Source organism: Carcharodon carcharias, chromosome 30 (genome assembly GCF_017639515.1).
Source record: "Carcharodon carcharias isolate sCarCar2 chromosome 30, sCarCar2.pri, whole genome shotgun sequence".
NCBI lineage: Eukaryota > Metazoa > Chordata > Chondrichthyes > Lamniformes > Lamnidae > Carcharodon > Carcharodon carcharias.
The window spans coordinates 17,979,706-17,997,971 of record NC_054496.1 but is presented as its reverse complement, the minus strand read 5'-3'; the positions used below and the strand labels follow the sequence as shown (position 1 = coordinate 17,997,971).

The following is an 18,266-nucleotide window of genomic DNA, read 5'->3' as shown; positions in this document are numbered from 1 at the left end:
CGGCAATGTCTGAGTGCTGCAGTATCTGGCTGCAGTGTATGAGTGCTGCAGTGTCTGAGTGGTGGTGTGTCTGTCTGCAGTATCTGAGTGCTGCAGTGTTTGAGTGCTGCGGTGTCTGAGTGCTGCGGTGTCTGAGTGCTGTGTTGTCTGAGTGCTGTGGTGTCTGAGTGCTGCAGTGTCTGTCAGCAGTGTCTGAGTGCTGCAATATCTGGCTGCAGTGTCTGAGCGCTGTGGTTTCTGGCTGCAGTATCTGAGTGCTGCAGTGTTTGAGTGCCGCGGTGTCTGAGTGCTGCGGTGTCTGAGTGCTGCGGTGTCTGAGTGCTGTGTTGTCTGAGTGCTGCAGTGTCTGAGTGCTGCAGTGTCTGTCTGCAGTGTCTGAGTGCTGCAGTATCTGAGCGCTGCAGTGTCTGGCTGCTGTGTCTGAGTGCTACGTTGTCTGAGTGCTGTGGTGTCTGAGTGCTGCGGTGCCTGAGTGCTGCAGAGTTTGAGTGCTGCAGTGTCTGCCTCTAGTGTCTGAGTGCTGCAGTGTCTGAGTGCTGCAGTGTCTGCCTCTAGTGTCTGAGCGCGGCAATGTCTGAGCGCAGCAAGGTCTGAGCGCGGCAATGTCTGAGTGCTACAGTATCTGGCTGCAGTGTATGAGTGCTGCAGTGTCTGAGTGGTGGAGTGTCTGGCTGCAGTATCTGAGTGCTGCTATGTCGGAGTGCTGTGGTGTCTGGCTGCAGTGTTTGAGTGCTGCGCTGTCTGAGTGCTGCAGTGTCTGTCTGCAGTGTCTGAGTGCTGCGGTATCTGAGCGGTGGTGTCTGGTTGCAATGTCTGAGTGCTGCGGTGTCTGGGGCCCAGTGTCTGAGTGCTGCAATGTCTGCGCGCTGCAGTGTCTGGCTGCTGTGTCTGAGTGCTACGTTGTCTGAGTGCTGCGGTGTCTGAGTGCTGCGTGTGCCTGAGTGCTGCAGTGTTTGAGTGCTGCAGTGTCTGCCTCTAGTGTCTGGGTGATGCAGTGCCTGAGTGCTGCAGTGTCTGCCTCTAGTGTCTGAGTGCTGCAGTGTCTGATTGCTGCAGTGTCTGAGTGCTGCAGTTTCTGAGTGCTGCAGTATCTGACTATAGTGTCTGAGTGCTGCAGTGTCTGGTTCCCGTGTCTTACTGCTGCAGTGCCTGAGCGCGGCAATGTCTGAGTTCGGCAATGTCTGAGTGCTGCAGTGTCTGAGCACTGAAGTGTCTGAGTGCTGCAGTGACTGAGTGCTGCAGTGTCTGTATCCAGTGTCTGAGTGCTGCAGTGTCTGAGCGCGGCAATGTCTGAGTGATGCAGTGTCTGAGCGCAGCAATGTCTGAGCGTGGCAGTGTCTGAGTGCTGCAGTGTTTGAGTGTTGTAGTGTCTGAGTGCTGTAGTGTCTGAGTTTTGTAGTGTCTGAGTGCTGCAGTGACTGAGTGCTGCACTACCTGGCTGCCGTGTATGAGTACTGCAGTGTATGAGTGGTGCAGTGTCTGGCTGTAGTGTCTGAGCGCTGCAGTATCTGTGCGCTGTGGTGACTGGCTGCAGTATCTGAGTGCTGTGGTGTCTGGCTGCAGTATCTGAGTGCTGCTATGTCTGAGCGCTGCAGTTTCTGGCTGCAGTGTTTGAGTGCTGCGGTGTGTGAGTGCTGCGGTGTGTGAGTGCTGCGGTGTCTGAGTACTGCAGTGACTGAGTTCTGCAGTATCTGACTGCAGTGTATGAGTGCTGCAGTATCTGAGCGCTGTGGTGTCTGGCTGCAGTATCTGAGTGCTGCTATGTCTGAGCGCTGCAGTTTCTGGCTGCAGTATTGTTTGAGTGCTGCTGTGTCTGAGGGCTGCAGTGTCTGAGTGCTGCGGTGTCTGAGTGCTGCTGTGTCTGAGTGCTGCTGTGTCTGAGTGCTGCGGTGTCTGAGGGCTGCGGTGTGTGAGTGCTGCAGTGTCTGAGTGCTGCAGTGACTGAGTGCTGCACTATCTGGCTGCCGTGTATGAGTGCTGCAGTGTCTAAGTGCTGCAGTGTCTGCCTCTAGTGTCTGGCTGTAGTGTCTGAGCGCTGCAGTATCTGTTCGCTGTGGTGACTGGCTGCAGTATCTGAGTGCTGTGGTGACTGGCTGCAGTATCTGAGTGTTGCTATGTCTGAGCGCTGCAGTTTCTGGCTGCATTGTTTGAGTGCTGCAGTGTTTGAGTGCTGTGGTGTGTGAGTGCTGCGGTGTCTGAGTGCTGCGGTGTCTGAATGCTGCAGTGTCTGAGTGCCTCAGTGTCTATCTGCAGTGTCTGAGTGCTGCGGTATCTGAGCAGAGTTGTCTGGTTGCAATGTCTGAGTGCTGCGGTGTCTGGGGCCTAGTGTCTGCGTGCTGCAATGTCTGAGTGCTGCAGTGTCTGGCTGCTGTGTCTTAGTGCTGCAGTGTCTGAGTGCTGCAATGTCTGAGTGCTGCGGTGTCTGAGTGCTGCGGTGTCTGAGTGCTGCGGTGTCTGAGTGCTCGGTGTCTGTGTGCTGCAGTATCTGGCTGCAGTGTATGAGTGCTGCAGTGTCTGAGTGGTGCAGTGTCTGAGCACTGCAGTATCTGAGCGCTGTGGTGTCTGGCTGCAGTGTCTGAGTGCTGTGGTGTCTGAGTTCTGCGGTGTCTGAGTGGTGCAGTGTCTGAGCACTGAAGTGTCTGAGTGCTGCAGTGACTGAGTGCTTCAGTGTCTGGTTGCAGTGTCTGAGCATTGCGGTGTCTGAGTGCTGCAGTATCTGGCTGCAGTGTATGAGTGCAGCAGTGCCTGAGTGGTGTAGTGTCTGGCTGCAGTCTCTGGGTGGTGGAGTATCTGGCTGCAGTGTCTGAGCGCTGTGGTGTCTGGCTGCAGTATCTGAGTTCTGCAGTGTTTGAGTGCTGCGGTGTCTGAGTGCTGCGGTGTCTGAGTGCTGTGTTGTCTGAGTGCTGTGGTGTTTGAGTGCTGCAGTGTCTGTCTGCAGTGTCTAAGTGCTGCAGTATCTGAGCACTGTGGTGTCTGGTTGCAATGTCTGAGTGCTGCGGTGTCTGGCTGCTGTGTCTGAGTGCTACGTTGTCTGAGTGCTGCAGTGTCTGAGTGCTGCGGTGCCTGAGTGCTGCAGAGTTTGAGTGCTGCAGTGTCTGCCTCTAGTGTCTGAGTGCTGCAGTGTCTGAGTGCTGCAGTGTCTGCCTCTACTGTCTGAGCGGAGCAATGTCTGAGCGCGGCAATGTCTGAGCGTGGCAATGTCTGAGTGCTGCAGTGTCTGCCTCTACTGTCTGAGCGGAGCAATGTCTGAGCGCTGCAGTGTCTGAGCGCAGCAATGTCTGAGCGTGGCAATGTCTGAGTGCTGCAGTGTCTGAGTGCTGCAGTGACTGAGCGCTGCAGTGTCTGGCTCCAGTGTCTGAGCACTGAAGTGTCTGAGTGCTGCAGTGACTGAGTGCTGCAGTATCTGGCTGCATTGTATGAGTGCTGCAGTGTCTGAGTGGTTTTGTGTGTGGCTGCAGTGTCTGAGCGCTGCAATATCTGAGCGCTGTGGTCCCTGGCTGCAGTATCTGAGTGCTGCAGTGTCTGAGTGGTGCAGTGTCCGGCTGCAGTGTCTGAGCGCTGTGGTGTCTGGCTGCAGTATGTGAGTGCTGCTATGTCGGAGTGCTGCAGTGTCTGGCTGCAGTGTTTGAGTGCTGCAGTGTCTAAGAGCGGCAATGTCTGAGTGCTGCGGTATCTGAGCGGTGGTGTCTGGTTGCAATGTCTGAGTGCTGCGGTGTCTGGGGCCGAGTGTCTGACTGCTGCAATGTCTGTGCGCTGCAGTGTCCGCCTGCTGTTCTGAGTGCTGCGGTGTCTGAGTTTTGCAGTGTCTGAGTGCTGCAGTGTTTGAGTGCTGCAGTGTCTGGCTGCTGTGTCTGAGTGCTGCAGTGTCTGAGTGCTGCAGTGCCTGAGTGCTGCGGTTTCTGAGTGCTGCGGTGCCTGAGTGATGCGGTGTCTGAGTGCTGTGGTGTCTGAGGGCTGCAGTGTCTGTCTGCAGTGTCTAAGTGCTGCAGTATCTGAGTGCTACGGTGTCTGGCTGCTGTGTCTGAGTGCTGCGGTATCTGGGTCTAGTGTCTGAGTTCTACAATGTTTGAGCGCTGCAGTGTCTGGCTGCTGTGACTGAGTGCTACGTTGTCTGAGTGCTGCGGTGTCTGAGTGCTGCGTGTGCCTGAGTGCTGCAGTGTTTGAGTGCTGCAGTGTCTGCCTCTAGTGTCTGAGTGCTGCGGTGTCTGAGTGCTGCTTGTGCCTGAGTGCTGCAGTGTTTGAGTGCTGCAGTGTCTGCCTCTAGTGTCTGAGTGCTGCGGTGTCTGAGCGCAGCAATATCTGAGCGTGGCAGTTTCTGAGTGCTGCAGTGTCTGAGCACTGAAGTGTCTGAGTGCTGCAGTGACTGAGTGCTGCAGTGTCTGGCTCCAGTGACTGAGTGCTGCAGTGTCTGGCTCCAGTGTCTGAGTGCTGCAGTGTCTGTGTGCGGCAATGTCTTAGTGCTGCAGTGTCTGAGCGCAGCAATGTCTGAGCGTGGCAGTGTCTGAGTGCTGCAGTGTTTGAATGTTGTAGTGTCTGAGTGCTGTAGTGTCTGAGTTTTGTAGTGTCTGAGTGCTGCAGTGTCTGAGTGGTGCAGTGTCTGGCTGTAGTGTCTGAGCGCTGCAGTATCTGAGCGCTGTGGTGTCTGGCTGCAGTATCTGAGCGCTGTGGTGTCTGGCTGCAGTATCTGAGCGCTGTGGTGTCTGGCTGCAGTATCTGAGAGCTGCTATGTCTGAGCGCTGCAGTTTCTGGCTGCATTGTTTGAGTGCTGCTGTGTCTGAGGGCTGCAGTGTCAGTGCTGCGGTGTCTGAGTGCTGCGGTGTGACTGCTGCAGTGTCTGAGTGCTGCAGTGACTGAGTGCTGCACTATCTGGCTGCCGTGTATGAGTGCTGCAGTGTCTGAGTGCTGCAGTGTCTGCCTCTAGTGTCTGGCTGTAGTGTCTGAGCGCTGCAGTATCTGTTCGCTGTGGTGACTGGCTGCAGTATCTGAGTGCTGTGGTGACTGGCTGCAGTATCTGAGTGCTGCTATGTCTGAGCGCTGCAGTTTCTGGCTGCATTGTTTGAGTGCTGCAGTGTTTGAGTGCTGTGGTGTGTGAGTGCTGCGCTGTCTGAGTGCTGCGGTGTCTGAGTGCTGTAGTGTCTGAGTGCTGCGGTGCCTGAGTGCTGCAGAGTTTGAGTGCTGCAGTGTCTGCCTCTAGTGTCTGAGTGCTGCAGTGTCTGAGTGCTGTGTTGTCTGAGTGCTGCGGTGTCTGAGTGCTGCGGTGTCTGTCTGCAGTGTCTGAGTGCTGCAGTATCTGAGCGCTGTGGTGTCTGGTTGCAATGTCTGAGTGCTGCGGTATCTGGGTCTAGTGTCTGAGTTCTACAATGTTTGAGCACTGCAGTGTCTGGCTGCTGTGTCTGAGTGCTACGTTGTCTGAGTGCTGCGGTGTCTGAGTGCTGCGTGTGCCTGAGTGTTGCATTGTTTGAGTGCTGCAGTGTCTGCCTCTAGTGTCTGAGTGCTGCGGTGTCTGAGTGCTGCGGTGTCTGAGCGCAGCAATTTCTGAGCGTGGCAGTTTCTGAGTGCTGCAGTGTCTGAGCACTGAAGTGTCTGAGTGCTGCAGTGACTGAGTGCTGCAGTGTCTGGCTCCAGTGACTGAGTGCTGCAGTGTCTGGCTCCAGTGTCTGAGTGCTGCAGTGTCTGAGTGCAGCAATGTCTGAGCGTGGCAGTGTCTGAGTGCTGCAGTGTCTGAGCGCAGCAATGTCTGAGCGTGGCAGTGTCTGAGTGCTGCAGTGTTTGAATGTTGTAGTGTCTGAGTGCTGTAGTGTCTGAGTTTTGTAGTGTCTGAGTGCTGCAGTGTCTGAGTGGTGCAGTGTCTGGCTGTAGTGTCTGAGCGCTGCAGTATCTGAGCGCTGTGGTGTCTGGCTGCAGTATCTGAGCGCTGTGGTGTCTGGCTGCAGTATCTGAGCGCTGTGGTGTCTGGCTGCAGTATCTGAGAGCTGCTATGTCTGAGCGCTGCAGTTTCTGGCTGCGGTGTCTGACCGCTGCGGTCTCTGAGTGCTGCGGTGTCTGTGTGCTGCAGTGTCTGAATGCTGCAGTGTCTGAGTGCCTCAGTGTCTGTCTGCAGTGTCTGAGTGCTGCGTTATCTGAGCGGTGTTGTCTGGTTGCAATGTCTGAGTGCTGCGCTGTCTGGGTCTAGTGTCTGAGTGCTGCAATGTCTGAGCACTGCAGTATCTGTGCGCTGTGGTGTCTGGCTGCAGTATCTGAGTGCTGCAGTGTCTGAGTGATGCAGTGTCTGGCTGCAGTGTCTGAGCGCTGCAGTATCTGAGCGCTGTGGTGTCTGGCTGCAGTATCTGAGTGCTGCAGTGTCTGAGTGGTGCAGTGTCCGGCTGCAGTGTCTGAGCGCTGTGGTGTCTGGCTACAGTATCTGACTGCAGTGTCGGAGTGCTGCGGTGTCTGGCTGCAGTGTCTGAGTGCTGTGGTATCTGAGCGGTGGTGTCTGGTTGCAATGTCTGAGTGCTGCGGTGTCTGGGGCCTAGTGTCTGAGTGCTGCAATATCTGCGCGCTGCAGTGTCTGGCTGCTGTTCTGAGTGCTGCGGTGTCTGAGTGCTGCGGTGCCTGAGTGCTGCGGTGTCTGAGTTTTGCAGTGTCTGAGTGCTGCAGTGTTTGAGTGCTGCAGTGTCTGGCTGCAGTGTCTGAGTGCTGCAATATCTGAGCGCTGTGGTGTCTGGTTGCAATGTTTGAGTGCTGCGGTATCTGGGTCTAGTGTCTGAGTGCTACAATGTTTTAGTGCTGCGGTGTCTGGCTGCTGTGTCTGAGTGCTACGTTGTCTGAGTGCTGCGGTGTCTGAGTGCTGCGGTGTCTGAGTGCTGCGTGTGCCTGAGTGCTGCAGTGTTTGAGTGCTGCAGTGTCTGCCTATAGTGTCTGAGTGCTGCAGTGTCTGAGTGCTGCAGTTTCTGAGCGCTGCAGTATCTGACTACAGTGTCTGAGTGCTGCAGTGTCTGAGCGCGGCAATGTCTGAGCGCAGCAATGTCTGAGCGCGGCAATGTCTGAGCGCTGCAGTGTCTGAACGCAGCAATGTCTGAGCGTGGCAATGTCTGAATGCTGCAGTGTCTGGCTCCAGTGTCTGAGTGCTGCAGTGTCTGAGTGCTGCAGTGTCTGAGCGCTGCAGTGTTTGAGTGCTGCAGTGTCTGCCTGTAGTGTCTGAGTGCTGCAGTGCCTGAGTGTTGTAGTGTCTGAGTGCTGTAGTGTCTGCGTTTTGAAGTGTCTGAGTTTTGTAGTGTCTGAGTGCTGCAGTGTCTGAGTGTTGTAGTGTCTGAGTGCTGCAGTGTCTGAGTGTTGTAGTGTCTGAGTGCTGCAGTGTCTGAGTGCTGTAGTGTCTCAGTGCTGTAGTGTCTCAGTGCTGCAGTGTCTGATAGTTGTTGTGTCTGTCTGCTGCAGTGTATGAGTGCTGCAGTGTCAGAGCGTAGTAGTGTCTAAGTGTTGTAGTGTCTCAGTGCTGCAGTGTCTAAGTGTTGTAGTGTCCTAGTGTTCTAGTGTCTGACAGTTGTAGTGTCTGAGTGTTGCAGTGTCTGAGTGTTGTAGTGTCTGAGGGTTGCAGTGTCTGAGTGTAGTAGTGTCTGAGTGTAGTAATGTCTGAGTGTTGCAATGTCTGAGTGCTGTAGTATCTGTGTGTTGTGGTGTCTGAGTGCAGAAATGTCTGAGTGTTGAAGTGTGTGAGTGCTGCAGTGTCTGATTGTTGTGCTGTCCTAGTGTTATATTGTCTGACTGTTGTAGTGTCTGAGTATTGCACTGTCTGAGTGTTGCAGGTTCTGAGTGTTGCAGTGTCTGCGTGTTGCACTGTCTGAGTGTTGCAGGTTCTGAGTGTTGCAGTGTCTGAGTGTTGCAGGTTCTGAGTGTTGCAGTGTCTGAGTGTTGCGGTGTCTGAGTGTTGCACTGTCTGAGTGTTGCACTGTCTGAGTGTTGCAGGTTCTGAGTGTTGCAGTGTCTGAGTGTTGCAGTGTCTGAGTGTTGCAGTGTCTGGGTGTTGTAGTTTCTGAGTGCTGCGGTGTTTGAGTGCTGCGGTGTTTGAGTGCTGCGGTGTCTGAGTGTTGTAGTGTCTGAGTGTTGTAGTGTCTGAGTGTTGTAGTGTCTGAGTGTTGTAGTGTCTGAGTGTTGTAGTGTCTGAGTGTTGTAGTGTCTGAGTGCTGTAGTGTCTGAGTGTTGTAGTGTCTGAGTGTTGTAGTGTGTGAGTGCTGTCGTGTCTGAGTGTTGTAGTGTCTGAGTGCTGTAGTGTCTGAGTGTTGCAGTGTCTGAGTGTTGTAGTGTCTGAGTGCTGTAGTGTCTGAGTGCTGTAGTGTCTGAGTGCTGTGGTGTCTGAGTGTTGTAGTGTCTGAGTGTTGTAGTGTCTGAGTGTTGTAGTGTGTGAGTGCTGTCGTGTCTGAGTGTTGTAGTGTCTGAGTGTTGTAGTGTCTGAGTGTTGTAGTGCCTGAGTGTTGTAGTGTCTAAGTGTTGTAGTGCCTGAGTGTTGTAGTGTCTGAGTGCTGCAGTGTCTGAGTGCTGCAGTGTCTGAGTGTTGTAGTGTCTGAGTGCTGCAGTGTCTGAGTTGCTGCAGTGTCTGAGTGCTGCAGTGTCTGAGTGCTGCAGTGTCTGAGTTGCTGCAGTGTCTGACTCTGAAGACCCTAAGGGCTGGGTCCCCTGGCCATTCATCCCTCAGTCAGCATCGCTAAGGCAGATTATCTGGCCATCATTAGCATTGCTGTTTGTGGGATCTTGCTGTGCACCAATTTCCTGCTGTGAATCCCACTTTCCCATGATAACTACTTCATTGCTCCTGACGCTGTGGAAGCTCTTTTCCTAAATAGTTTCATTTCTCTCCTTTCTCGCAGAAGGAAATGGAGTTCATGACTCATCCTGGTTGTCAATCTCTGTCTCTTGTTCTGTCTCTGACCGGAGGAGTGAAAACAGAAAATAGCGGAAACACTCAGCAGCTCAGCCAGCTTCTGTGGAGAGAGGTTCCCACTCGCTCTCTCATCAGGATATTTGGCTTTGTTGTCAAGCTGCTGCCTACCTGGTAATGCCACCTCCAACCAACGGGTGGCGGTGTTGAGCTATGTAGCCAACCGGGTGATCAGATGATGCCAACAACAACTTGCATTTAGGTATCGCCTTTAAACTAACACAAGGTATTTCACAGGAGCGTTAGGGAACACGTCCTGACAAGGTGGCAAGGGCGGGGAGACATTAGCACCGGTGGCTAAAGGCCTGATTGGCAAATGGAAGGTTGTAAAGAGCGTATTAAAGGAGGAGAGAGAGGCCTGAGGGAGAGAGGTTCAGACTGGGGTGGGGGGGGGGAGGTGTCTCAGCCCCCAGTGACAGAGCGGGGGAAATGGAGAGAATTAGAGAGGTAAGAATTAGAAAGAACCCAGAGTTCCCACAGGGTTTTAGGGCTGGAGGAGGAGGTGATGAAGATGGAGAGCCATTTAACCGGAGGTGAGGATTTTAAAATAAAGGTGTTGGTGGAGCAGAAACCAATATAGGCAAAGGAGCAGCTGGGTGACAGGTGAATGGGAGTGACTGTGAGTTAGGACACTTCACCCTCAGTCCCCTCATTTCAATGGTAAAGTACTCCAATTTCACCAAATTCAATGCTTCCTTTGAATCTTTCAAAAGAGAGGTCGGGCAGACAACAGTCCTTCAGAACAGTTCCAGTACTGCCCAATGTTACTGCTGCCTCTGGGGACAGTGCCAGTACTGTCCAGTGTTACTGCCGCCTCTGGGGACAGCACCAGTATTGTTCAATGTTACTGCCGCCTCTGGGGACAGCGCCAGTATTGTTCAGTGTTACTGCCGCCTCTGGGGACAGTGCCAGTACTGCCCAGTGTTACTGCTGCATCTGGGGACAATGCCAATAATGCCAAGGGGACAGAAACACTGGACAGTACTGACACTGTACCAACACAGGGCAATAACACTGGACAGTACTGGCACTGTATCCTCATGGGGCAGAAACACTGGGCAGTACTGGCACTGTACCCAGAGGGGGAAATAACACTGGGCAGTACCAGGACTGTACACACAGGGGGCAGTGACACTGGGCAATATGCTCAAATCTGTAGAGCAGCCTGGTATTACGCATCTGGTTTGAGTGTGCCATAAAGAGACTTCAAAGCTGCCTCTGATTCCTGCCAAACAGGCACATTTTTCACAATCGTCATACATCTTTGTGTTAACCGTGATTTTTCTGATTTGCTGAACTCTATTCCATTCCTAACTGGGGCACAGAGCTTTTGGCCACTCTCTCCTTCAACTCCTGCCTTCTTCCTCAGAGGGACCCCTGATCTTTACCTGTTTTCACTGAGGATCAGGACATCCTTTTTTGAACCAGGCACATAACAGAATCACAGAATCTTTACAGAGCAGGAGAGGCCATTCAGCCCATCGGGTCTGTACTGGCTCTCTGAAAGAGCATTCCATCTAGTCCCACTCCGCTGCCTTATCCCTGTAACCCTGCACATTCTCTCTTTTCAGCTAGCAATCCAATTCCCTTTTGAATACCTCGATCGAACCTGCCTCCACCACCCTCTCAGGAAGTTTGTTCCAGACTCCAACCACCCTCTGGGTAAAAATATTTCCTCACATCACATTTACTCCTTTTGCCAATTATTTTGAATCTGTGCCCTCTAGTTTTTGATGCTCCCTTGAGTGGGAATGGTTTCTCACTATTTATCCTGTCCATGCCCCTCAGGATCTTGAATACCTCTATCAAATCTCCTCTCAGCCTTCTGTTCTCTAAGGAAAACAGCCCCAACCTCTCCAATCTATCCTCATCACTACAGTTCTTTATCCTGGGAATCATCCTTGTGAATATGCTCTGTACTCTCTCCAATGGCTTCACATCCTTCCTCAAGTATGGCGCCCAGGACTGGATGCAGTTGTCCACATGAGGCCTAACTAGTGTCTTATACAAGTTCAACATGACCCCCTTACTCTTGTACTCAATGCCCCTATTATTGAAGCCTAAGGTACTATACTTTATTAACATGCCCTGCCATCTTCAATGCCTTATGTACCATAACCCAGGTCCCTCTGTTGCTACACCTCCTTGGAATTTCTCCCTTTATTTTATACTGTTTCCCCATATTCTTCTTGCCAAAATCATCTTGCACTTCTCTGCATTGAACTTCATCGTTTTTTATTCACTCATGGGAGGTGGGCATCGCTGGCTAGGCCAGCATTTATTACCCCATCCCTAATCCAGGAGGGTCTGGAGTCACGTGTAGGCCTGACCAGGTAAGGAGGGCAGATTTCCTTCCCTGAAGGGCGTTGGTGAACCAGATGAGGTATTTAATGACAATCGGCAATGGTCTCGAGGTCGTCATTAGGCTTTTAATTCCAGGCCCTGAATTTTCCAGTCAGTGGGAGGGCTCGGCGGGAGCGGGTAAGGGCAGGAATGGACCCCGATGCCGCCCGCGATCAGCTCCACGCCGCCATTTTGCATGGGCGAGCCAAGTAAGGCCCGCCCCAGGGTAAGAGGCGAGCGGGAGTGCTCAGCGCTCCCTGTGCGGGTGGGGAGGGTCGGGGGTGGGGGGGAGGGTGGTGGCGGGGGGGAGGAGGGAGAGTCACGTCAGTGCTCTTCTGTGCGTGTGTGTGAAAGAGCGCTTCAATCTCCTTGAGGCACGGAGCTGCGTCCCGGAGGTTAAAGCGCTATTGAAATAAATAAACGGGAAAAAATATTTAATTAAACACGTCCCCTCACGTGACTGTGTTACATGAAATGGGATGTGTTTTTATATTTTAGAAAAAGCTTCAGGAAACCTTATCCTGCTCAAGGTGGATGAAGCTTCCTAACAAATGTAAAGGCCGCTTGGCCTTTTCTCCTGCTGCCAATCTTAAGGTCAGACGGGCAGCGTAAACAATGGGATGAATTAATTTGTTAATGGTCTCAATAGGCCTATCAGTTACTGAAGAAACTCCTGCAAGTTAGTTAAACATGATTTTCCCTAAATGAACCCATGCTGGCTTCCCTTAATTATCCTGCACTTGTCTAAGTGACTACTGATTTTGTCCCGAACTATAGGTTCCAGAAGTTTCCCTCCCACTGAAGTCAGACTGACTGGTCTATAGTTGCTGGCTTTATCCTTGCAGCCCTTTTTGAACAAGGGTGTAACATACACAATTCTCCAGTCCTCTGGCAGCTCCCCTGTGTCTAAGACTGGAAGATTATCACTAATGCCTCTGCAATTTCTACTCTCACTTCTCCCAGTACCATTGGATGCATCTCATCTGGTCCGGTTACCATTTCAATTTTAACACCTCCTCCTTCTCAATTCACCGAAGCTCCTTCGACAATACCTTCCAAACCCACAACCACTATCACCTAGAAGGACAAGGGCAGCAGACACATGGGGAACACCACCACCTGGAAGTTCCCCTCCAAGTCACCATCCTGACTTGGAAATATATCGCCGTTCCTTCACTGTCACTGGGTCAAAATCCTGGAACTCCCTTCCTAACAGCCCTGTGGGTGTACATACACCACATGGACTGCAGCGGTTCAAGAAGGCAGCTCACCACCACCTCTTCTCAAGGGCAACTAAGGGATGGGCAATAAATGCTGGCTCGGCCAGCGAAGCCCACATCCTGTGAATGAATTTTAAAAATTGTAAATTATTCGAGTGTACCAGTTACCTCCTCTCTCACCTCAGCCTGGGTAGCATCCTCCCCCACTTTGTAGAGACAGATGCAAAGTACTTGTTTAATACCTTGGCTATTTTTCCTGCCTCCACATGTGTGTCCTCTTTTTTAATCCCTAATTGGCCCTAATCTTTCTTTTACCACCATTTTATTATTTACAGGCTTGTAGAAGACATTGGGATTCCCTATTATGTCCGCTACTAGTCTCTTTTCATGCTTTCTCCTTGCTTTTCTGATTAGTTTTTTCACTTGCCCTCTGGTCCTTCTATATTCAGCCTGTTTCTCCATTGAATTTTCTACCTGGGATCTGTCGCACACACACTTCTTCCTTTTCATCTTCCCCTCTATCTCTCTCATCATCCAGGGCTCTCTGGATTTATTTGTCCTACCTTTCCCCTTCAAGAGAATATACCTTGACATGTCCTGAAATACTTTCTCTTTGAAGGTGGCCCATTGATCAGCCACTGTCTATTCTGCCAACCTTTGATTCTAGCACAGTCAACTCAGGCACATTCTCTTTCCATCGAATTTGGCTTTCCCCCAATTAATTATCCCTGTTCCGGATTGTTCCTGGTCCTTTTCCACGGCCAACCTAAACCTTATGATACAATGGTCACTGTCCCCTAAATGCTCTCCCATTGATATTTGATCCACTCGGGCCAACTCATTCCCCAGGATCAAGACCATTGGTGTCTGTCTTCTTGTTGGACTGGAAACTACTGCAGAAAATTATCTTGAAGACATTCACCTCTTCGTCCCTTTGCACTATTCCTATATCACTCTATATTTGGATAATTGAAGTCCCCCATTATAATTACCCTATCATTTTTGCACCTCTCTGTAATTTCTTTACAAATTTGTTTCTCTACATTTCTTTCACTAGTTGGTGGTCTATATATTACACCGATCAATGTTATTCCACCTTTTGCATTCCTTGCCTGTAGCCAGAGAGATTCTGTCCTTGAGCCCTCTGGAACATCCTCTCTCTCCTGTACTGTAATTCCATCTTTAATCAATCTGCCACTCCCTCCCACCCTTCCTTTCCTGTCTGTCCTAAACACCTTCTACCCAGGAATATTTAACGTCCAGTCCTGCCCTTCTTTGAGCCAGGTCTCTGTTAAAACAACAATATCATAATTCCATTTGTCAACCTGTGCCTGTAGTTCACCAGCCTTATTAACCTCACTCCGTGCATTCACATACACGCACATTAACCCTGATTTAGGCTCTTTTACTTTCCCCCTCATTTTGACCCCATCTAATGATTTACTGTTGCCAACTCTAATTCTATCAGACTCTCCGAGTATTCTCTGAACCTTGATACTACTCTCTGTTATATCCTCCTTGTCCATTGATACTTCTCTACCTCCCACTGCCAGTTTTTCTCCTCTCCACCCTGAATTTCCCCCCAGGTTCCCATCTCCCTGCCAATCTAGTTTAAACCCATCCCAACAGCACTGGCAATCCCCCTCCACCGCACCCCACCCCCCCCCACCACCCCCCCCACCCAAAACGAGGACATACCTCTGAGGAACCATCTCGCTCTCCAGTATCCAAAATGGAAAAACTGTTAGAGAGCGAGATAGCCTCAGGATTCCTGCACTACCTGCCTGTTTCTCGTAGATACTCTAGCACTCACCTATCCCCTCTCTGCCTGTGTACATCTCAGCTGTGGTGTGGCCACCTCACTAAATGTGCATTTTGTGTCTGTACTACTTCCCACATTCTGCAGAATGCACATTCCACATGGCCAGGCTGCATTGACATACCTTAAACTTTATATAAAGTGTTTACTACAGAATAGTATATAATATAATTCACCTGTCACTCACCAATCATCTCCTCTGTGCTGAGTCCAGAAAGGCCAATACTCGCCAACCAGTCAACTTATGGGACTCCTGTGATATCACTTTTAGATTTAACCTGAAAACTTCCAGCTCTATCTCTCTCCCCTGCTTTCTGGGCTCTCTCTCCGAACTCTGACTGCTTCATGGGCTTCCCCCATAGCAAAGTAACAACCAGCTACTGGAAGCTGAGGAAAGGTAGGAAATAAAATGATCACCTCCTTCTCTCTTCACTGAACTCCCCCACTCACCAAACTCTAACTTTAGCACTCTAATGCATACAAAGCAGCACTCCAGTGCAGATACCAAGCTGCCCTCCGGTCTTAATATTGATCTTGATCAGCATTATGACAGTTGGATTTTGATTAGAGCTCCCTGTTCACTCTGGGATGGATTTTTGAGTGTAGGACAAGTTCAGGACAGGTGGTGTTAAAGATGGGATGTTCACTCCCCCCACCATATAGTAGGAACCACCCTGGTGGTACACTCTGCACCCTCTCCATCGACTGGATTTCCTTCTTCTTACAGGCTCCTGCTCCACTCAATCCTGCTCCACTTCTCCAGTTTTAATTGGGAGAGATAAAGGATTCATTGGGAATGACAATGGGAAGTGGAATATGCTGGGAATGATAATAAGAAGGTGAGATATAAGAACATAAGAAATAGGAGCAGGAGTAGGCCATTCAGCCCATTGAGCCTGCTCCACTAGTCAATAAGACCACGGCTGATCGGATTGTGGCCTTAACTCCATTTTGTTGCCTGATCCCTATTACCGTTAATTCCCTTGTCAATCAAAAATCTGTCTAACTCAGCCTTGAATATACTTAATCACCCAGCCTCCACTGGATAGATAATTCCAAAGATGAATGACCCTCTGAGAGCAGAAATTCCTCCTCACCCCTGCCTTAAAGGGGAGGCTCCTTATTTTTAAACTGTGCGCCCCACCCCCCCACAAGTTCTGGGTTTCCGTGATGAAGGAGAATGATGGGGAGAGTTCAATATGCTGGATAATTCCTGGGCGCTCAGCCTGTAACATTGAAAGCTGCAAGTACCTTTGGAATGCAGGAGGGGTACCCTGATGTGGTTGTAAGCTGTTGCCCGGCGACCTGCGTTTACAGGGCTGGAGGATGCAGGTTAGAACTGGACACACGAGCCTGCTTGCCTGGACTGACTCCCAACTGCTGAGTGTAACCCTGTCAGGCAGGAGCTGGAGAAAGATATGACGGTGATAGTCCCATGACCCTCCTTGCCTGAAAGGGGCTGGGAAGTGGGAAAGGCCCTGACGAAAAATCGCCCCCTAACCTAGGAAGGGAAATTGGGAGCGGTCGAGATTGGGATGATCAGATATTCCATGATTCACAGGTTTCTGCATTCCTGAGGCTGGAATGGGATTTTTGCCCTTGAAGGACAGCTATTAGAATGTTCTGGAATCCTGCTTCGCTGATCTCGGGGATCAGGCTCTATTCAGACAGAATGTTGCCTCAGGGTATTAAATCGACGTGTGGAAAATTTTACTCTGTTTCAATGCCATTGCCATTTCTTCATTCCTTTTGTGACTGTATTGGAGATTATTACAGTACCACTGAGTGCCTGGGGGTGGCACTGTTGGTCCAAGTCATAGTTACCCAGCAGTGATAACAAAAGCCTTCAGTGGGTCAAAGGGCATCTAATGGACCAAAGGCCAACATGACTGGCTCTCTCAAACTTCTTCCTCTTTTGGTTAGTACATTAACTTTGTGTCTTACCCTTTTGAGAGCTTTATGAGTTACCGTTATCAGACATTAGTTAAAACTTACAGGACAGAATCAGGCCATTCAGCCCAGCAGGTCTACGCGCCCCATAAGCCACCTCCCACCTCACTTCATCTCACCCAACATCATATCACTGTGTTCCTGAACTCTCCCTCCTGCTAATTGTCCGAGCTGCAGCTGGTCCTCAGATTTGTTGGGTTTTTAAATCTAGAAACTCAGATCCATGTCAGACACAATGGCGGCTTGAAAGGGTAGAAGACATGGCAAAAAGGAGGAGTTGCAATGAAGGGCTAAAAACCCTCAGAGTGGAGGTGGAGGGGGAGGCTGAGGCTGAGGGAGGTAAGGAATCCACAACATTGCACGCTCCAGAGTTATCTGGAGGATTCAGCAAAGTAGATAAAATTTCAACTTCACGCCAAGATCCCCCCAGGTCACTAGCGACTCTGACTTAGGCATATATCGGCCGTTCCTTCACTGTCATTGAGTCCAAATCCTGGAACTCCCTCCCTAACAGCACTGTGGGTGTACCTACGCCACATGGACTGCAGCGGTTCAAGAAGGCGGCTCACCATCACTTTCTCAAGGGGGACTAGGGATGGACAATAAATGCTGGCCTAGCCAGCGACGCCCACATCCTGTACATAAAAGAACAATATGGGTTTTGGTTCTGCTGTTAAACACCATGTACAGTGAGTACACTACACTACAGATCCCTGACTATTAGCCCTGCCTCCCTTCACCATTCGTCGACCCTCTCACACTCATGATTAAAATAAGCAGAAGGGTCATTGAAAGGTTCCAGTTTTCCTGCTGTCCTTGGAGATGTAGTCTCCATTATAGGTGACACAATCACAAAAGCAGAGCATCAGCATGGGTGACCCAGAGAGGGCAGCTGTGCACCATTGCACATTTCCTGGTAGGTCTGCCAGGTTGGATGGGCATTGGACCTAATGACAGAGCGGCCTGTGCCCACTAGTTGAGTGGAGTGCGAGCAGAGACTGCCACGCAGAGTCAGCCCTCCCCTCCTGAGGATTCTGATGCCCTGTTGAAGCATTGGCAAGGGACGCCACCACCTGCAAACTGCGGTGAGGGGCTTAGCACACTGCATGGCACCTCCCCCACTCAGTTTTTGCTCTCGTCCTTCTCCTGAACCTCAATCTGACCTTGTACACGGGCTCGATTTCCTTCACCCCATCGTAGGCATCATCAGCACTCTGGGCCCTAAGCTCTGGCATGCTCCCCCCAAACTCTGCCCCTCCACCTCTCTCCTTTAAGACTCTCCTTAAAATCTATACCTCTTGATCTCGATTTTGGTCACCTTTCCTAATGTGATTGTGGTTCTCGGTGTCCCATTCTGTGTGATAATACTTCTTTAAAGCTCCTTGGACTGCATTAAATGTGCTATATAAATGCCATTTATTGTATCTTATTGGTATGTGAGTCTAAGAAGTAAATGTTGGCCCAGGTATTGAAGGACCTTGCAGGCCATACTAAACTACCACCTGTGTTTTATTGGTGACAGTTTGAGCTGGAGCATTGTGGGTTCAAGCCTCACTCCAGCAACTTAGACACCAAATCCATGCTGACCAACAGTGCGTTACTGAGGGAGTGCTGCACTGCCGAAGGTGTCGCCTTGCAAATGAGATGTTAAACCCAGTTCCACTTTTCCCTCTCAGGCAGATGTGAAAGATTCTGTGAAGTTATTTGAAGAACAGGGGAGTTCTGCCCAGTATCCTGCCCAATATTTATCCCTCAGTCAACACCAACCAAATGGTCTGAGCATTTATCTTGGCTGTTCTTGGGATCTTGTTATGCACAAATTGCTCACCACTTAAACAAGCGTGACTATACTTTAGAAAGTACTTCATTGGCTGTAGAGGGCCTATGAAAGATCCTACAAATCCTTCCTTCCTCTCCTCCTCCTTCCCTCTATTCTTCCCTTCCTTCCTTCCTTTCCTTTCTCCCTTCCTTCCTCCTTCCTCCTCTCCTTTCCCATCTCTTTCCCTCCTTCTTTCCCTCCCTT

General features: G+C 50.8%; 1 protein-coding gene across 1 annotated transcript in view; it reads right to left on the bottom strand.

Moving 5' to 3' along the window:
- LOC121271174 (podocan-like protein 1) overlaps window positions 1–17,478 on the bottom strand; it is a 179,145-nt gene extending 161,667 nt beyond the window's left edge. Inside the window, exon 1 of the mRNA XM_041176936.1 lies at window positions 17,407–17,478. Within this exon, the coding sequence (XP_041032870.1) occupies window positions 17,407–17,478 (72 nt within the window). The remainder of the gene's footprint in view (window positions 1–17,406) is intronic.
- Between the last annotated feature and the right edge of the window lie 788 nt (window positions 17,479–18,266).